The sequence below is a fragment of the Ursus maritimus genome, unplaced genomic scaffold (genome assembly GCF_017311325.1).
Source record: "Ursus maritimus isolate PB19 unplaced genomic scaffold, ASM1731132v1 scaffold_8, whole genome shotgun sequence".
Taxonomy (NCBI): Eukaryota; Metazoa; Chordata; class Mammalia; order Carnivora; family Ursidae; genus Ursus; species Ursus maritimus.
Window position 1 is genome coordinate 8,254,441 of NW_024426996.1, and position 21,773 is coordinate 8,276,213.

Consider the following 21,773-nt stretch of genomic DNA (forward strand, 5'->3'; position numbering starts at 1 on the left):
ACCCTTTGCATAAAGTTTAGGAACTTGAACATGGTTTACAAAACTTTTCATGATGTTTCCCTGTCTACCTTATTTTAGCTAATAAGGAGCCAAGTCCCTATTCTACCTCTCTTCTAGCCACCCCAGTCTTATTTCACTACTTACATGTGCCAAAAATTCTTTCCTCCAAGCCTGAGAATATTCTGTTGCACTTGCATGAAGCATCCTTCCTTCCCCATTCCTGGAATACTCTTCCCTTTCTTTTCCTGGCTAATAACTACTCATCTTAAATGCTTTCACCGATCCGTCATTCTTATACCTAAGGAGGTCCTCCAGTCACATATTCCCAGAAGAGCTGGTGTTTCCCCTTTTGTAGAACTAACCACACTTGTAATTATTTTTGATATTTCTACTTTCCTTCCTTATTCTGTGATCTCACAGTACAGCATATGGTAGTACTCAGTAAATATTTGTTGAATGAACACATTACCATGTAAAACTTAGAGTAATTTCAATATTTTTGCCATTTCAAAGAATACTTCTTTATATATCAACATGTGTTAAGATCTCTTCTAGATAAGATAGGTATTGATACAAGAAAATGTATTGGTACTAAATGATTTGAGATACTGACATAAATGCTGATATATTCTGTTTTGCTACATTTAGTGTTGAACTTAATCACCATAAAGGATTTAGCAGAAATTGATCAATTAAGCCAATGCTGAAGTATTTGATTTAAGGATCTATCAAATCTTGATTGGCTTACTCATGTAGAATACACAGAAAATGTCAGTGTTTATATGTAATCACATATTTTGAATGTAGTATTTTTCTTATGTTTTTTTAAATTAAACTAAAAGATATAAGCATTTTTTCCCCCTAAAACTCAGCTCTCATTTTGTCATATCCATGCTCAAAAATTCTTTAGGGCCTTTCATTTACCTACAAAATAAATTCCTTAATCTCTTTCCAGTCTAGACTATTCTCTCCATGTATTTTATACACTATGGTAAATTAATCAATTGTTGTCATTGTCCACGTGATTTATTCCAATAGATATGGAGCTGGAGTGCTCCTACAACCTGAAATGTCTCTTCTCAATAACTTCACCTATCTTAAACCTGATAATTTTCAAGTTTCCATTAATATGCTATCAGTTTCATGCAAATTTTCTAATGTGTTGTCTCTGTCTTGGGTCAGGTTCCCCGGGGAAATAGCCCTGAAATGGGGATTTGCTTACATGCAGGAGGGTTACCTGAAGTGTTCCCAAGAAAAGCACCTGCAAGGGAGTGCAAGAAGAGGGGCTGGAAAGGGAGAGGTGAAACAGTGATGGAAATACAGCAATGGCTCAGGGGCTCAGGTGATGACGGGGACCAGTTCCTGGAGAGGAGTAAAACAACTGGAGTTAACCCAGTTGGAGGAAAGGGACTCAGACCATTCTGTAATGACAGGTCACTGGGTGCATGCAATTCCAGGAAGGGAGTGGAACAGCTCCCCGCTGCGCAGGGCAGTTCCTGGACAGAGGCTCAGCTGTGTGCCTTCCTGGGAAAGAGCACCTCAGCTGAGAAATGGGGATCTTAGTGTGTACCACCACATGGTATGCTTTCTAAGATTCTACAGTGCCCTATTTTTACCGCTTTGGGGGCCTTTTGTTGTCTCTCACCTTAGAGTATAGCTTTTTGTATAATAATGCCAATATTCACTACGAGGCTCTAAATTCTTTTTTGGGTAATCACATAAAAGAGTTTGAATAATACATTTTACACTATAGGCATGTGATAAATATCTGTTAAAAGAGTGATAAATACATGAATGAACAGAGCGTATTCTTGGAAGCTGATTCAACATTAACAGTAAGAAAAAAATAGAAAATGATTGCCATTTAATTTTAGAACAAGTCTGTAAATAAAAATACTCTGCCCACATTGCCTGAATGTAATATTATTCCACAAGCTAAGAAAGACGATAAATCTGTATGGATTAAACTGTTTTCTAAATGTCCCAGGGAAGTGGTTTTCAAACCGTGGTTCTAAGAACCAATTGTGGTGGAAGTCCATCTATGGAGACCCTCCCCCACTTTCTTCCAGAGCAGTTCACCTTTTGTTTTTCTTATTATTTAGTTTAAAAGGCTTGAAAGCTTTCTCTAGGGCATGTAACCTCAACAAATTTAAATTATACAACATGAAAACTCCTTACCAAAATATATACTACAATTAAATGTAGGTTCTCATAATACCCTAAATAATGCATATGTGTGCTAATAAACTTTTTGCCACAGAGCTTTTAAAAACGCAGTCTATATGGCTAACATAATATAAAAAAAACATTAAAATATAAAAAAAAACGCAGTCTATGCCTTTAGAATGGTCTTCTTGCAGACTCATCAATGCACACTTCAAAATCAAGGCATCTGAAAAAGCCACGTTGAAACTAAGATATTGTTTATATGCTATTTGTACACGGCACTTATACCCTTGCTTTCTTGGTGTGTGTATTGTCTTTAGCCAAACAATTTTGACAGTAGTGACTAAATCTACCACTATGGACAAGGAAAAGGGTAAATAGTATGTTATACAGAACACAGAGCTGGAAGCCAACCAACTTGGTAATAAAATTAATTTGCTTTGTAACCAACCCTTAATAAGTCATTTAATTTTTTCTGTGGCTCAGTTTTCTCTACCTCAAAACTGGGGAAGGATCGATTAACTTTATTTTACCTTGCTACTCTAAAACCATATGGGTTAATAATAAATAAAATGTACAAAAATAGTAAAACAAAAATAGAAAGATACATTCTTTACCTAATTAAAAAAAATCTTTTTTCAAATACTACCTTTGAAATACTTAATAGCAAAACACTGTGCCATATTTATTAAACCAAGATTCTATTTATCATAAAAATTATACAAGTTTAGAAGTGAAAGCTAAAGCTGTTAATCAAAAAAAGGTTTATTTTGTTATTTTTAAAGTTCTCTCCATCATTTATTTAGGAAAAAAAAGTTTTGCATATTAGGATAAAGTGGTAGACATTAACCTAGAACCCAATCATTTCCAACCATTAATTCCTGATCTTACAGTAGCCATGAGAACCAGCTTCTAGAAGGAATTATGTTTGAGTGCTATCATCAGGGAGAAAGGCTCTAATTAAGTCTTATTTCAAATTACAAAACCCCCAAGTATATGGATATTTTGAATTAGAAAGTCTAGCTCAAAAAACATGACCCAGACTGCCACCTTCAAAAAACACTGGCATCCTGCTATCTGTATGTACATAATTAAAAGCTCTGGTGCTAAAAAAGAAAAAGAAAAAGAAAAAAAGAAAAGCACCGCAAGAAAATAATTTCTACCGTATATGTTGTCAATTGGCACCGTATTTTTACTCAAAATGTGGAAGGATAAATGAAAACACACACTTTATGAAAACATACCCTTTCCTAAGAAAATTGAACCCAAGTTAAAAATTTTTTATGGAGTCAGATAATGATTTTAAGAATCCATTTCTGCTGATGGCAGCATGGCAGCTGATTGGCCTATATGGCAAACATATATGGAAGCAAGCGCACTGCCCAAGTGCAGACAAGCAGAACACACAGAGCTGCTCACAAAACATCCAGAGCAAGCAAACAGTGTTTCCAGTCACTGTCAAGATGTCATCATCAGCTAAAGCACACAGCGCATCTTCAAACATATCTTTGGTAATTGCTATGTCAGATTGTCCCTGAATATCTTCAGAAAGTTGTGAGTATTTTAGAGTTGGTGTTTGCCCTTACATAAACTAAGCTTTCTCAGTGCTTCAGCTAACTCTTGTCTCCATTTCGGAGAGGTGCTATTCGTCTCTGTAGTAAGAATAGATATGTCCATACTGTCAATCCAGGGGTTCTGCTAAGCGAATTAAGGATTTCAGTTGTTGAGAGTGTGCAGAAACCATTCCTCAGCTGCTACTGATCTTCTGTTCTTCCTCAGGTCTACATAAGCCTGGATGAGAGCCTGGCTGTCTTGCTGGCTCAGTCAGCAAGACATGACAGTGCTGTGAGCATAAGCAATGGAGTTCTTCAATACTGCCATGTTTGTGAACCTCTTCTCCACTTGCTCCTTGCTCTGGTAGTACAGAGCCATGAGGTGGTGAACCAGATGCCTGTCATAGGCTTCATCCTGAGGGTCCAGCATGAGGAAGATCAAATCAAACCCTAATAATAACATGTGAGTAGCTGGATATTACCCATGGTTGTTTTTTTAGGATTTTATTGAGACTCAATAGAATTTGCTGCTGCCAGGATACAGGTGCGTGCATTGAGCTGACAAACAATCCCAGCCTTTGCAATAGAGTTAGCTGTTCCATGACGTTTTGCGATGCTGATCTTGTATTTTCATTCATCTCCTCAAATTTATCAATACAGCAGATGCAATCGTCACTTAGGTCAAAGGCACCAGTCTTCAGGACCACCTGCTTCATGTCAGGGTCTTTTGCTACTTACACTGGTAAGTCAGTCCCAGGAGACTGGGTCATACACATACTGCAGAAGCTGGGACTTACTGGTCTCAGGGTCACCACACATCAGGATGTTGTTCTCAGCACAAAGTCTATCCAATGTGACTAAAATCTTTCCTTTTTCTGAGGAAGAGCTGAAGCAAGATTCCCTTTTCTAAATTTTCATGTTCTTACATGCTTGGAGCTGAGACTGAAGCCATCCTCTCATAAATGCCTTGTTTTCTATAAAGCTCCTTAAGCAATACCACATGCTTCTCTGAAAAAAGTTTCCGTTCTGTATCTTCAACTGCTTCTTCATGCAGATGTTCTGCACCCATTTTCTGATAATAAATGCCTTCAATGTGGGTTTTGTAGACAGACTTCACATTACTCACTCTTGAATTGACTCAGTAAGAACAGCTCGATAGATGTCTGTACTGTTTACTCTGTCCCCAGGTTGAACCTTGTCAACAAGATCATTGTGAGTAAAAAGGATGACAGCATGAAGCATCTGCCTTGCAGGCATATTTTCAGAAGACTCTTGAAGTTTGATCATCCGCTCGTCTGAGAACACAGAGTGGTTGTGGGTCAGCACTCACACGAAGGGCTCAGCGATTCAGTCATGGTCCATTTCCGGCAAGGCAGTGTGGGTGCACACCTGACGTTGCAAGAAAGACTTCTGCATCTTGGGAAGCAGGTGGGATATCCCAATCAACACTCCACTGATGGTGATAGACTGGTCAATGTCTTCTGAATTTAGGTTTCTCATGTAATTAGTCTTCAACACAGTGAACAGCCCTACTTAAATCTGATGTTGTATGACTGAGTCCAGTAACCGTCAAAGATCTCATGACAGCCATGTTAAAAGTGAAGATAACTTCCTCTGGGTGGCAGATGAACTGTCTGTACAGCTTTTTGTCAAGTGATTTTATTCACAAGTTTACACTTTAACATGGCTCCCCAATAATATTAATCACCCCATCATTGCATGCACAAATATCCAGCAATATCTATGGTAACATTGTCTTCTTTAGCCAAAGGGTCAATAAAAAGTTGAGGAAAGCCTCCAAAATTTTCTTTGCACATTGCCATATTTATATATGTTGCTCAAATCACGAGTTTTTGGCCTAGAGACTGCTCACTAACCACTGTATCCTCTGTTGCTGGCCCATTCCGCAAATTCACCTACAGACCCTTCCATGTAGACCCCATGTCAGGGCTCTACCTCATGGGTGTGCCGCTAACACCACAGCTTGGGGCTCCTTCTACCCAAGAGCTGGAAGTGCCATATGTCAGTGGGGAATTAACATTCAAATCAAGATGAATAGTTGAAGAATGCTTCAGAGGACAGCTGGAAAATGTCCTGCGTGTCAGGGTTCTGCAAGCCAGTTCTAGGCCAGGCTGGCATCAGCAGCAGCTCTCCTGTAAAGGTAACCTCTACATCTCTGAGATGGAGACACCCTGGCATCCTCAACCTGGAGCAGGAAAAGATGGCCACCTCTGAGGTACATAAGCCTCTGGGGTGTACCTGACAGGTCACGTTCCCAGACAGCCCCAAGAATGTTTTTTTACGGTTTTAAAAGTTTTAAAAAGATATAAAGTATTAGAATTAGGTGATAACATGAATTTTACTTGAGGATGATATCCATGTCTACTTGAAAAAGACAAGAGAATAAACTACAAAGGAAGAAACAAGAATCAGGAGTCAGGCTTCAAGAGTTGATCAGCTCGATCACAAAATACATCAAACATCAACAGCTGCCTTACATACCTACAATATCTACTTTGAAAACATAATGGGAACAAATTGTATTCATGACAGTGTGTACACACAAGCACACACACACAGACTCACATACTCAAAACTTTACAAAATTTTAGGAATAAAATATAATGCAAATAGGTATGAAAGACACCAGTCTTTATTGAGGGCTATAAAAAGATGACTATATGGATAGATACCATGTCCTTGAGTGAGAAGACTTAATATTTAAAAAATTATAACTCTCAAAACAAATCTCTAAAATTCACATAAATAGCAATGGCTTGGGGGTTACTCATAATATCTGGGAGAAATAAACATTTGAGAATTGACTGGTATTTTTTTTTTTTAAAGAGAAATGTGGAAGTACCTGTTTTACCACTTCATAAAATACATTGTAAAGCTTCCATACAACAGTGTCCTGACTTCCATGCAGTGGTTACTTGAATGTAATTAAAAATTTTATCACTAGAATGTTCTTATTGTAATAAAAAGCCTGACCTCATTTGCGATGTTTGGTGGCTGATTTCTTTCTAAGCTTTGGTCTCCCTTTCCCTTCAGCTCCACCTCTGGACATGTTGATCAAGAAAGCTCATCCTGCACCTCCTTTGCTGACACCAGTAGGACATACAAGCCTTGAAAATCTCTAGCCCAAGTAAACGGGAATTCTTCCCAGTCCCACCTCCTTGCCACTAGCAAGACCTGGCCCAATCTCGCTGCTTAGCCCAACCCAGCCTGGACATCCCTGGGGCCACTCTGCTCTCCTGGGAGCTCCTGTATGAGTAATAACCTTTCTTTCAAAGTTTCTTGGTGCATGCAGTATTACCAATCTTGGCATCTGAATGGGATGAACAAAGCACTCATACGGGGCAAAGTAATATGACTGGGGAAAAAATAACTCCATTTTTGTTAAAGTCAATTTGAATGTGGGGCAACACATAATGAAACTGAGCATGTGATTCTTGATCTCGGGGTTATGCGTTCAAGCCCCACACTGGGCTGAGTTTACTTAAAAAAATAAGGAAACTGAATATCTGCAATGATATATATCATTCATACTTAGTCTCTAAATATACAGAATGGATATATTCCTTTAAAAAGTGTCACTGGGCTGAAAGCTTACTGGGACAAATATACAAATTTCTCCCAAAATAAATGTCATAATTATTATATTAAATTTTTATTTTGATTATACATTTTCCAACAGCAACATTTTATATATTGAATTGCTCCATGAGAACCACCTACATATTATGGTGTCTCTCTTTCCCTCCCGCTAATACTTCCACTAAATAAGTATCTCCTTAGCAACCTCCCAAACTATTATTCTGTCTTTGTGAGAAACCTTCAGAAGAATGAATATATTCAGGTTCTTGCATCCTAGCCAAACCATGAATTAATAGATTGGCAGGATCAGAATCATGTTCAACAACTTCCCTTGGCTTCATACCTGCCAAATCTCTACATAGACAGATAGGGAGATCTTGGCAACACTTTGAGTTTAGATTTGACTTATTCATTTTTTCGTTGAAATATCTTACTCTGCCAATATATTCAATGCATTTAATTCTCAAGCACTTCTGTTGATAAGAGCCTAAATTCTCATTAAAGCGATTCTTTTACAAAGAGGAAACATACCAAGAGAAAAATCCAGGCTATTCTCCTTTTGCTGCATTTCTTTCTTCCACTTCCTGGTTTCTTGTTCATCTAGTTCACGTCTAATGACAAATTTTTAAATTTTTCTCTGGCTTTTCTAAATACATTCATATTTCATTCAACTAGCTGTTTCTCTTTTTGTTTCAGGAGAGAAAGGGGAACACATCCGAGAGAAAAAGGATAGGTTAAATAAGGAACATAAACTTCCAAATGTCTGTCTTCTTTGTGTAAAGGGTACAGGAGAAATTTGTTTGCTTTATTAATCATTTCATTTTAAATCCAAGAAGCTGTGTGAGACACACGGAAAATGCCAGCAAGGATGACATGACAAAGAGGCTAATAAACTGCAGAATGCTTATACCGTTGAGAGGAGCTAAACAGCATAAACTGCCTCCTGGGAACCGAGCACGTGGCTCAGCCAAAGCGGGTCACAGCCAGGCTAAACACCACACTGACAGTGAGGAAGAAGAATGCACCGGATATCTAAAATAGTTCACGAAGACTGCAAAATAGTAACTGTTTATGAATTACATCTTTATTATAAGATAAATTTAACAGCATCTCCTCTAATGTCTTCCCATGTATCATGTAATTGAAAAACAGTGAAGTCTTGTGCTTATTTTTTTCAGTTGGTGTATTTTAAGGAAAAAGAAAACCCCAGCTCTTTGTACTTTGTGACAGGCACCAAAATAATTTGAGTATCTCTAATCCTAATGGCATAACAAAGGCAACTGAAAATATTTCAACCACTAACTTTATACTTGCATACAATTCCCTTACAGGTAAGTAAGGGCTCCTTGTTTTATGCATGTATGTGACTTTCTGACCTTGTTTCTTTTAACATTTTGTTTCTCTATTACACTGCCTTGTGCTTTGAATGGACAACAATATCGGTGATGAAAAACATCCTTTTAAAAGATATCTCAACAAAAAATGACTCATTGTATCCCCTTTACGTGAAAATTAAAGAGTGTGAAACGTTAGCCAAAAGTTACCTTCTTGATGGTCTCCAGCATGGAACGCCCTCCCTGCCAGGGCTTGGAGTTCTTTCTGATACACGACAAACTGGCCATGCTGTGCCATTTTCGGTCCTCCAGTTTCTTATGAAAAGCATTAGCAAGCAAAAGCACCGTGTCATATATGTAAAGGTTTGAAATCTGAAAAGACATTAGACAGTAATCATTAGAATCCTTGATGCTGACCATTGAGACTAAGGTGAAAATCCTCAGCTTGGCTGCTTCTGTTCATGTCACAGATGTCTGGTTTACTGGATTATTTATTAAGCAAAAGGTTTCTTTTTTTTCATTTCCTGGGCAATTTTGCCATTGACAATGAAGTCTTGTCTGATTGTATGCCTCAATTGCTTTTTCAGGTTATTTAGGTGTGAAAGAGAAGATAAAAAAGAAAAGTTTCGACAGAGGCAAGGCTGTTAGTGTCAGACCTTTGAAAATCACTGGCCCTCATTTCTTTCTGAAGAGGTAAGGATCTAAGGGTTTCAGACTGGAAGGGCAAACTGAATAATACATTTTCTGAATATGTCAAGTTTTTGCATTCTGATTATTCAGATGGAGAAATATCAACTTGATCTTACATATAAAATGAGTGTCATAGGTGCAAGAAAAAGGAAGCAGCCATCTGTGTATATGCGGGTGTCTATGGGGATTCGGTGGCGAGAAAATGAGAGAACACAGCACCATTCATAAACATTACAATTATCAAGGATCCATACAAAATTATCTAGGTACACAAAGGCATTGCAATTCATTAACATGACAAATACCATGAACTATTAACTGTGTGTGAATATGTGTTATATATATTAAGGCTTTCTTTTTCCAAAGTAATCATGTCATTATCTTTCTTCTATATAAATTGAAAAAATGCATCGTGAAAATTTTTGCTGTGATCTATTGCACTCTTACACTTAACTCTTGCCAGAAGTACTATCCATACTGTCAATTATAGAAGGTGTTTATTTTTCAAAGAAATGAGAAATTATTTAGGAACTATAAACACCAAGAGATATCCAAAGTCAATAAAAGATTTTAAACGTTGTATTATTACCTCCCTGAAGGAAAAATAAAACACAAAGTAAAAAAAAAAAAAATGAGAAATCAATGTTGCTATGAAAGTTAAATCCATCTTAAAGTATTTAAATTTTCTCAGATTTTTAAACGTATCTTGTTATCACAGTTTTTTCCCCAAAAACAAAGGGGCCAATATGTTGGTTGCCCTTTGTTTATAATTAGTTATTAAGGAATCTTATGAAATTGTCCGCCCACATCACAGAATGGCACTAAATTTCAACTATTGGGATGACAGTTTAATATTATGAAAAATTGTTAATAAGCACTTCCTAACAGTGCCTTGTGAGTTTTCTTTCATTGCTAGGTGAATCTTAATCATTTGTGTTTGTTAAGCATCATTTTATATGCATAGTACTTAGGGAAGGCAGGCCTTTCTTTAAAGAGACATGGACATTAAGGAGGGCACGTGATGTAATTAATGAACACTGGGTTGTATGTAAGACTGATGATCACTGACCTCTACCTCTGAAACCAGTAATACATTATATGTTAATTAACTGAATTTAAATAAAATAAATAAATAAATAAATAAAATGATGTGACTTGAAAAAAAAATAAAGAGACATTGCATAGTTTCATGCACTATATGAAATACCAGTTTGTTCTTTATAAGTAAATATTAGGGCAGGCTAGTCTCACTTTCACCTCCCTGTACCTCCCCTGCCAGATAATTACCAGAGAGACTAGGGGGTGTGGCTGAAACCTGCAATGAATGAAGACTTGAAGATAAAAGTAGTTGATGGATCAAAATTCAGTTTGGATTAGACTTCGAAGACCCAAAAGGAAAACCTCTGGACATTTTCTCAATAATCTGCAATAATCTGGCCTCTTTTAACCTTTCATTGCTTTCCTGCCTCAAACTTGCTTGCGCTTATCTCTCTAGCTCTCTGTGGCTCTCCCTCTGACTGACTGCTATACGTGTATATATGAAACGGTTGGGATAACACTCTCTGATGTCTCTTTACTTTTCTCCGACTAGCTAACTTCTAATATTCAATTCACGGGTCACAAGTTAGGCGAATCGTACCCTGACAACTTCTCAGGACTCTTGTTTCCAGGCTAGTTGGGCAGTCTTCTTTATCTCCCATAACGCTCATGTTACATGCCTCTATTTGCAACATATCATAACGGTAAGATTTTTTTTTATCTGGTTTTCATACTAGAATATGAGTTCCTTCCAGATAGAGGCTTATAGTGACCAAATGTTTCCCCTTTGTACTTTTGTTTCCCTTCTTTATTTCGTCCTGGCTTAGCCTAGAGCCTAGCACACATTTGGTTTTTGATAAATAGTTGTCAAATAAAAGAAGACAAAGAAAAGAAAGTCAGGTTTAACATCAGGTATGTCTGACAGAAGTCAAAATGGGAGGAACCTGAAAACTTGTGCTCCATCCAGATCTTGACCCTGCCATGGCACTGTGTCTTCTGTAAACTTTGGGGCACATACCTTGAGCATCTGTGCTGCTCCTAAAGGTGAATGCCTTGTACCTGATATATGACAGGTGTTTTCGACAGATGACTGCCTCTCATTCCCACCTTCCAAACTATGGAATCGAAAGGGGTTGATGACATTCTCTGAGATTTCTATTACCCCTTCTATTGCTTCTTTCTTGGGGAAGTGCCTATTCTGTTTTGAAGTTCATGCTCTTTCCTATGTTACAGTCCTATTCTGCCATCACCTACTAGTCTCTTGGTCACTCTGTATTCATGAGGTCTTGGACTCCTCTCTCACAGTGATTCTAAACTATCTCCCTGCATTAAAAAAAGAAAAGAAAAGTCACTGCAATTTCTACAGAGATGTTTTTGACTTCTATTCTGGCCACAACCAGAACAAGTGACTGTTTACTGGATGCAAACACATACCTCCTCTAGCTTCTTAAAGTCCACTTTCCCACCATCGGACCAATCATCTCTCTCTATCTTACTGTCGCTACACTTGTTTTCTGACTTAACTGAGCCACCAGCACTTATCTCCTTTATAAAACAACCTTCTAATATTTGACAGCATCATCACTTGCCCTGAAACATCCTCTTCCCTTCAATTGTTCATCATTTGGTGTAATTTCTGGGCTGGCTCATCATCTCAACATTTTTCTTTTGTCCTCTTATTTTTTGATGTTTCTGTTCAGAGTTTAGAACTCATAACCAACACATTATTGCAGATGTGATCTGACTAGGACAGAGTAGTATAAGGGGTTATCTCTCTTGATCTTAGCAAAATGCTCTGCTAAGGAGACCAAGATTATATTAAAATGGTTTAGAGCAAATAGGACTTGTGCTACGTTCAAACAAAATTTGCCTTCATCTGAATAAGGTTAAACAGCTGTCCAACCAGGTTTTATCCACCCAGACTTCCTGTAATGATTTTGACCCTATCCTTTATCTCTTTGAAATTTCAACTTTTAGGTTTATTTTTAGTCAGTGAATATTAATAATTTGGATCTTGATTATATAACACAGCATAAGGCTTCTTCTAGCTTTGTGTCATTTACAAATCGGAATGGCATTATTATTCACTTTTATTTGTGTAACGGTAAATATTTAAAAATGTAACATCCAAGAATACTATTTTTGGATGACCATAGAGAGCTCCTTGCACTTCAAGAGTAGAATATTTATCATTACGGTTCAAAATTCTTTTAGTTCCATACTTTCGAAATTGGAGGTAAAAGAAGTTAAGAATATTAGAAGTAATCACATTTATAAAATACATCTGAGCCATGTTCTAGGCATATCAAATTTGCTCAAATATTTGAAGAATAAACAAAGTAAGTGGAAAATCATTTAAAATATTACTTTTAATTTTAAAGAAACTCGTAAGTTGTAACTTTTAAGATAATGAGACTTTCACATATTTTGAACTTTTTTCTTTTTCCTCTTCTTCTTTTTTAATCCGAAAACAGAGTATTTACTACTATCTTCTATTCTTAGGAGTCCTTTATTGAAATATTTGTGTGACATCAACCTATCTAGACTTTTTAATGCCTTCTTATAAGGATTCCATAAGAAAACTGGTCAAACACTACCTGAAAATCAATATGCAATAAATAGGTTTATAACATTCTCTCAACCTAAAAAAAAATTGTAAACAGGATTTAGTTTGGTAGTGCTTGCTCTTAATGAAGTCCTATTGTCATATTTGAAGTATCCTAAACCATATATTTAATAATATATTCTACAGTTTATCCAACTATCAACTTTTAGTGTATTAAACTCTGTCAGAATCTTTTTCCTTCCCTTTGAAACTTGGAACAATATACCAATGTCATGTACTTGGGTCTTCTTCCCAAGTATTTTTCTAGTATTTCTAATTATAATATTGTGATACTGCTTTATTTACTATTCTAAAACAACTATTATTTAGAACTCATTTTAAAGCAATAAAGCATACTCTTAACATCTCCAAACCCTGCTCCTTATAAACCAGTGGTTTACTTTTTGAAAATAACTTTAACTCCATTTTTTCCAATTTGAAGACATTTTTTCTTAGATGGAGACAACAGAAGCAAAAAAAAAAAAAAAAAAAATTGAACTTTCCTATTTTCTCTCCATTAGCAGCCAAGCTAACATTAGTTTCACCAAGCAGTGAATGCCTCACTTTTTCTTGCTTCATATATTGTAAAAACTTTGTATCTAGAGCTAAAATTTTTCTTTAACATTTATTTTGCAACTTCAGCTCACCCTTGATTTTAGTCTTTCTGGCACGAATTTAAAGATTTGGAAAATTTGTTTTTCGTTCTTTCTAAATCTTCTCTTTCTCTGTACATTAAATTAAGTAACAGCCCAGAGACTGTTACTGAGGCCCACTTGTACCCTCTTCTCCCCTGTTGTACTGATTATTGTGATTTTATAGTTTGGGTTTCTATTTAATAGTTGGGTCTCTATTCTTAGAACTCACTTGAGTCATATTTTCATACCTTTACTTTTTCTGAGTTATTTTTAATAGTACTTTCTGATAAGATAAAAATCTGTCTGTGATCCTATTTACCTGCAATTTTTTTATGGTCTCCACATTGAGAGGGTTACTTCTCTGAAGGAATTCCCTACTCCCAAATTTTTAAAACATATTATTCTTGTTGCTTCCTCTAACTTCAGTGAGATAAAATTTTCACCAAGGGAATCCTCTATATCAAATGCTCTGCTTTTAGTGAAACATCTTAAACTCAACAGCCCTGCATTTAGATTCTTAATTATATAAATCTCCACATATAAGAATTTCTGTCAGTTTTTCTTTTATATATTACATATTTTGTCAAAATCTATTATATATAATAGGGAAGTTTCTATGTAATAAATCTTCAAAGAAAAAGTAATTTTCTTATTTTCTTCCATCTGTGGGTTTGACAGGAGGAAGACAAAGGTGTGGGATAAGAGGTGTGGTGCTTCCTGTACACCCTTAACTCGTTATATAGGTCTGGGGATATGAGGAGAAAGAAAGAAGAGAAAGAAAAGAAAAGAAAAGAAAAGAAAAGAAAAGAAAAGAAAAGAAAAGAAAAGAAAAATTTGTTCCCTGACTTCAAGATACTCATTAACTGAATCAGAAGGATTATGCTTTCAGTGAATGTGCCTTAAAGTACTTTTTAGTTACTTTCCGCTTTCCCAATTTGTACATTTCCTGTTACTTCCTTTGATAAGAATGACCTTTAATATTTCAAAATTTTCTTCATAAAAATTCTTCCATTTTCTCCATCTAGAATTCTGTCATTTTCATATCCATCATGCTCATGACCAATTAATATGAAAAGATGGGTCAAGACTGGCATTAACACTTAAACAGGCCTTGTTTAGGCTTCAGAATGCCATACTTTAACCATTGCCTTCTCCTTAATTCCATTCAAACCCACAAATGTTCATGAAGAAGCAAAGCAGCGTGGTAGGTGTGATGAGGAAGCAAAGATAGACGTGTACTCCATTGGATTTTATGATACAGGTCCTGGAGGAGCCCTAGTCTCCAAGAACCTAAAGCCTAGTAGGGAACACTAAGTTCCGTGGGCAATGGTCCTGGTGAATATATGCTGCTCCTTACAATGATAATAAGTATGAAGAAGTAGTTGGATAAATAGTAATTCATCTGAAAAAATCCAAAGCTGACTAAAGATAGGGAAAATGTGGAGATGTCTTTCAAAAGAAGTCGTTTTACAAAATGACCTTAATATCCAGTGTTATTGGGGATGAAGTAGTTCTCATAGGGTTATATTTCCAAACTGCTCAAACTCAGAATCTCTAAGCACTAAAACATTTTTGATATTAAACATTTTGAAGGAATAGCTTTTTAAAATATGTATTTTTCTGACTTCTGAAATTGACCATTACTTTAGTCTTTGTTGCTATCTCAGAGTTATTGTTTAAATACTAATAAATCATAGTATACTACGATTATACCCTCGGAGCTCTTTTATGACACAGAGTTGTTTTTATAGGAAAAGTCCTACGTTGATAGGATATTTGAATTAGTACCTCTGATTAATTTATTTTTTTCCTGTCTCCTGCTTTGCTAGAAAGTGCTCCTTATGGCTTCCGTCTGTTGTCGATGTGCCTGCCTTGGTAACACCCCATTCAAACTGACGCATTGAGATTTCCAGTGCAAAGGAAATAAAACTAAATAAAACAAAATCTGATAGCATTTTCCTTAACAAAAAAGAAAATAGGCTCCAGATGAGTATTTAAAGGACATCCTTATGAGTAAACTGCAGGGACTTGATGTTCTCTATTTTGCTGCTCAGAGATTTTATGTATTTTCAAATTCTTTGTTGTATTCTGAATAGCGAAGGTTTCAGTTACATCCCATCTGATTTGGATAGGACTATACAGCACTACAGTATCTTTACATTTCCAAATAGTTTTTTGATGAATATCTTCAAACTGGAGAATAATCTTTAAAAGAAGAATAAATGTCTATGTCCTTGTTATGCCAGAAAAGTCAAGCAAATTTAATAATTTGGAATTTGGCATTAAGGAATGTCAGTTGCAAATTCTACCATGGCAAATGCTATAGATCTACTTGCTGAGAAGGAAATAACCTTTACTTATTATATTTTTATCAAACGAGTATATATTTTGCTGTAATGAGGTCAAAAAGATCAAAGACACAAATTCTTAGCACTCCTGCATCAGACTTAGTAAATTTCTAGAGGAAGAGAATAGTTCAGAAAATGCGAACATGTATCACTCTGAATCTAATGCAACTCAAAGAGCTCTCTCTATAATTGGCCAGTGAAGCACTCGAGAGAAATACTGCAGCATTTAGAATATACCTCCATATTCTGAGCAAATGGATCCTTTGGATCACACAATGTTGAAGATATTCGATGGTTGCCACGGAAACATCGCTGACTTATGTTCTGGGGGACTGGAAATGTCTGCCGGATGATTGTTAACCTTCCAATTGACCTTCTTACAAGTTCCTGAACATCCACATCATTTATTTCCTATAAGATAAGAAATGGAAGAATTTGAAATGCTTTAATACAGTAACAGAAACACAAAACTATTAATGAGTTGTTATTTGTAAATGCTAAGGAATTTGTTACTGTAATGCATTTGCTTAGTGCTTAGGACACATCCAGCTGAAAACAATACGTGTTCATTAAAATGATCAACTCATTTGTAAGTGTTGTTTGTGCTTTAAATTATATAATTAATGTCTAAATAATTCTAAATGGAGCAATTGCCTTAAATGCACCTTATTTACAGTAATTTTCTGATGTATTATGTTAACCATTTTAGGAAAATATTTGTCTAAACATTGAAAAAGGTCATAAAATAAGTGGATTTCAAGGTACTTTGGGTACCCAGAAGATAGTTGCAGTATAAGAGGGATATATATTGTTCTTAGCAATGAGAAATGGGGTTTTTAAATAAAGCAAGTAAAGAAAGCAAGAGGACATTTAAAAAAAAATGTTTCCCAATTAATTCTTAGAACTGGTATTAACTCATACATTTCTCTTGGTAAAGAACAGATTAAACAAAGTGTTCATAAAGATGAAACTTTTTATTATACAATGTGAACCAGGATAGATGGATGAAAAAACCCAATGTTCTTTATCCAAATTGATGTTATCTTGCATATGAGTATTTGCCAAACTCAAAGATCATATTTTCTACTTCCTTTCCCCCCCACCTCCCAACTCCAGACTTAAATTTTAAGACTTGGCTCAATCATGGATGTAGAAGTAATAAAAATGAAATAATATTTTTATAATATAACATCTTTTCTAACTGGAATTAGTCAGAACGGAAATGATCAGAATAAATTTTAGTTTTAAGGTAGTCTTTACTAAAGCAGTTTGTGCTTCATGGTGTCCATTTGGAATGCTTTAAACCAACAAAGCCTTTGCAATTAACATGTTATTGGTTTCAATAGATTCTTATGGCAGCAGAAATAAAAGATTTGACACAAGATAAATTTTGGACTGCAGTGAGAATTTCTCGGTTTTCATTGAAGAATTATTACAGAACAATGAAGACGAAAAAGACTATTTACAGGTGCAAATTCCTTTCTAGATTAATTACATATTATTCTTATTTAAAGCATATATTAGTTTAAAAATTCATTTTTTATTTTTGATCTTTACAAAATAGAGATTTTCTGAAAATAAAATAACACCTGCAATCAGCTGTATCCAGTATAATATCCTGGATTTCTCGTCAATTAATCCTTAATGTACCATAAAAAATGATTTTTCTCATATAAAATGCTGTCTTTTTCCTTTAGGTTACATCCTTTCAGTAGCCACCGGAAACACTATGTGGCAAAAAGCAGGTCACTTTTTAATTCTCTATCATCTACTCATAAAGCAGAACTAAACAGTGTCTCATCAACTCCATTTTAAGCCTGAAATTTAACCAGAGATCTTTTAAAAGTAATTAATATTGCTTTTCAGTGACTTTACTTTTTTTTTAATTCCATGTTGTGCAGACAGGAATTTTCATTTAAAAGGCAGTGAGAGATTCTACCACTTTTTTCATAATGTTAACTAAGTTTTGTTATATATGTGGTCTTTTTTTACTTTAGTAATACTAAGATAAAGCAACATTTTGTCAAATAGCACTATTTCTACCTGCCACACCCATGATGAACTACAAATCAGCATGTTAGTATAGAAACTTCCATTAACTCTAATATTAACTCTAATATTTTTGACACAATATTAAGATTCTGATTCAGATACTATGATTCTTTATAAATAAAGAATCAGAGAAATTCCAAGGTCTTCATTCAAAATATTGTTTTTTTTTTCATTTGCCCATCTCACAAAATTATTAAGTATCTGACCCGAAAGGAAACTGATTCATTTAGATTTAGGATGTGCAACAGAATTAATTACAAGTAGCAATAGTCACACAGGAAAAAGAATAAAGCGACCCATCTCCTCAAAAGTAACTATGGCAATTACAAAATGATTCAGAAAATAGAAAAAAGTGTTAGCCTTTTTTTTTTTTTTTGGCTGAGTTTATACTTGTTGGCTATAATGGTGGCATTACTTTTGCCTCCAGGAATGTTCCAGTAATTACTTATTTTCTACATATTTACAAGTAGTTTTTATTATGGTGTGATTATTAATTTAACAGTTTACATCTGTATATTATTTATAGGTTGGTATTGATATATTGCAAAACAAATTGAGAATATTATAATTTTAATTTCAACCAGAATTATATAAGTTTAAAACTAAAAGCCAGCTAATTTACTTAGCCAACAAGGCAGCCTTTTGACTAATTTCTAATACTCCTTATTCACGATATGAATTTATCAATGTCATCAGAAGAAACACTCTCTAAAGTAATTGTACAAGAAATCCACATTTCCTTATGGGAATTGTTTAGATTAATATTCATGAATGATAGAAATTAAAATTATAAATATATATTATTCTAGTATTTAACACCCCGATGATTCTATAAGGAATAATAAAGTAACCTATCATCAGCCAAAGTCTTTAAGTGTACTATTTTCAAGCCCACAAAAAGGGATAGTTACCTTTTATAGGTTTCGAAAGCTGAAGTTCTCAGGAGTCTAAGCAACTAAACTATATCTGAGGAAATGTCAATTTAAATTGAATATATTTTGCCTATTATTATTTTGTGATGGGAAAAGGAAGTAGTTTTCTGGGAGGAAAGAATCTGCCATTCTGAATGAAGTTAACAGACAGTTTGTCTCAAAAAATTCACTTGCAGTTTTAGTTTTGACACCTGATCTCAAAAATAGTTCGATAGTGATATGAAAACTTGATTAGGCAGCTATTTTATATTTACAGAACTTTACTTCTGCATTTCAAAAGGTGCATTTCAAGATTGGCAGATGCAATGTTATGTAAACACTGCAAGTCAAATGAATACTTCATCTATTAAGATACGCTTTTAAATGAAAAAAAAATCCACCAGTAAACTTCTATAATAAAATATGAAACTACTGTATAATCTATTAGAATCTATATTGTTCTAAGACTCCGAACTTTAAAAAAATGTATAAACCACCAGATTTTAAAAAATAACCACATAAAGAACCAGTTCAAACACTCACTGTCCCAAACCCCCAGTATCACCAAATTACGCTAATCTCTATAAAGATATACAGAAATTTTCTGAGTTTTAAAGAATTTAAGAGGCTAAATAACAAAACTGTTTGTCCTTTCTGCATTCTTTATATGAATGAGTATATTTGTGAAATAAGAATTAATAATGCAATAAAAATGAAAAAAAAGTTTTATTGTACCTAACTTTTCTCTATACTTCTTTAGAAGTAAGGCATACAGTCTTTATTTTTTCCAAAAAATAATTTATATAGATAATCAAAAATTACTAATAATCAAGTCAAAATATTCAAGAAAATATTCCTTTTCACTTTGTCATAATAGTTTAGTACAAGGTGAACCCTGAACTGTGTAAGAGAGAAGGAAGAAGAAAACTAAAATACCTGGTGAGGATACAGCTCCATCCAGAAACAGCCACTTCCCAGAACAAATCTTTTAGGAGAACTGAATCACTCCCAAATCTTTGTAGTGTATCAGCTTACGTTTAAATTAATGAATTCCGGTGAAGCAAAGACTCTCAAAATCCATTAGGTCAGATGCCAATCTACACTATATAAACAATTTCGGAGAAGAGATCCTCTCTTCTTTTCCTTTATTTATTTATTTTTTAAATCTCTTAGCATCTAACAAAGTTTCTGGCTCATAGCAGGTATTCACTAAATGTGGACAAATTTAAAAGTGAATGAATAAAAATAAGAAAAGTAAAAATAAAAAAATAAAAAATAATGCTACAATAAACATATGGGTGCATAAAAAAATGAATGAATAAATAAACAAATGGCAGGACTTTACCAAATTATCTTCAAAAGATAGATACCTGAAATTTTAAGTGTAGAAATGGGGATGCTTTCATAACTTCAACACTATCAAATAAACCAGATTTTAGTAATGCCATTAAGCAGTGTACTATGTAGTGTAGTTTGAAAAGATTATGCTTTTTTTTTTTTTAATTTTATTTATTTATTCGACAGAGATAGAGACAGCCAGCAAGAGAGGGAACACAAGCAGGGGGAGTGGGAGAGGAAGAAGCAGGCTCATAGCGGAGGAGCCTGATGTGGGGCTCGATCCCATAACGCCAGGATCACGCCCTGAGCCGAAGGCAGATGCCCAACCGCTGTGCCACCCAGGCGCCCCTGAAAAGATTATGCTTTTTGTTGTTGTTTCTGCTAATGTTTATATTCTTCATGCTTTAGCAAAGATGATCCTTGGATGCTTCCACAAAGTTTAACATTAATGTGAAATAATTACACAAACATAATGTTGAAATATGGAACAAAACCAACTGTAGGCTATATACCAGCAGGAAATGCAGCAGCATGGCAACTTTCTGCTTGAGAGATTAGTAGTGAGCAGTTCAATTAATCACTAAACTAGGAAAAATGAACAACATCCTTTACACATCTAGTCTTTTTTAATCTAAACAGCAACTTCTCCTTAACTGCGATACTCAATTGCAGCGATTAACTTAAATTATTTAAACGGGAAGGGCACCAAAGGTCAGGTTCAGTATTATCAGAGAATGGAGGGTGCTTATAGCATGATGCTTCTTACATCTCTAAATAGTGCATATCTTTCTATCCCAATTTCTAACTTTTGTAAAACTTAAATAAAGTGCTAGGCCATCTGCTTCACGACCCTGAGGGGATGACAATACTTATATGGAAAGGCTGTTCTGAGCTGGATTCACTGATTGCAGGGGGAAGATAAATACCATTACCAACTACTAACATATGATTGATTACACCATATGAGTTGGCACAGCCTCTTGTTATTATAGCACACTTAATGCAAATGAAAAAAATATATTGTTTTCAAGTTTGTACATCAATTTGTATCATGATGCACGATGCCAACTTTGATTTATAGTACCTCTCAAAAAAACTATTGGTGCGACAGATTAAATAAATGTTTGCAGCCCATTTTAAAATTAGCAACAAAATAGTAACTCTGCAACCAAACTAGACAGATTCATGTTTTCCCTGTTCAGTCAAATGGGCATTTGCATAGTGTTATATTTTTGCTGTTGTTGTTACTACTTTTATAGTTTGTTAACTTCTTAGAAAATTTGAGAAATCTATGTTTCTTCTTTTATGGAAACTAGGATAAATTTGATTCATTCATTATAAATTTGTACAAACAACTCATAAATGAAGTAAAGATAGTGAGAGTCAAGTTTCCGAAGGCATATTTCAGAGAAAATGAGGTAACCAAATGGAATCATTTAGAAGAATGTTGACTGCAGATATATGGATAATGATTTTTTTCTTAGGAATGGAAATACAGAAAAC

The 21,773-nt window shown here is 34.9% G+C and overlaps 1 protein-coding gene and 1 pseudogene across 1 annotated transcript in view; both read right to left on the bottom strand.

The window, feature by feature from the left end:
- Positions 1-21,773, bottom strand: part of GRID2 (glutamate ionotropic receptor delta type subunit 2) — a 502,073-nt gene that overhangs the window by 366,867 nt on the left and 113,433 nt on the right. The window contains exons 4-5 of the mRNA XM_008707154.2: positions 16,207-16,380; positions 8,864-9,025 (exon numbers count right to left, since the gene is read on the bottom strand). Coding sequence (XP_008705376.1) covers positions 8,864-9,025; positions 16,207-16,380 — 336 coding nt within the window. The remainder of the gene's footprint in view (positions 1-8,863; positions 9,026-16,206; positions 16,381-21,773) is intronic.
- Positions 3,437-5,961, bottom strand: LOC103677962 (annotated as a pseudogene).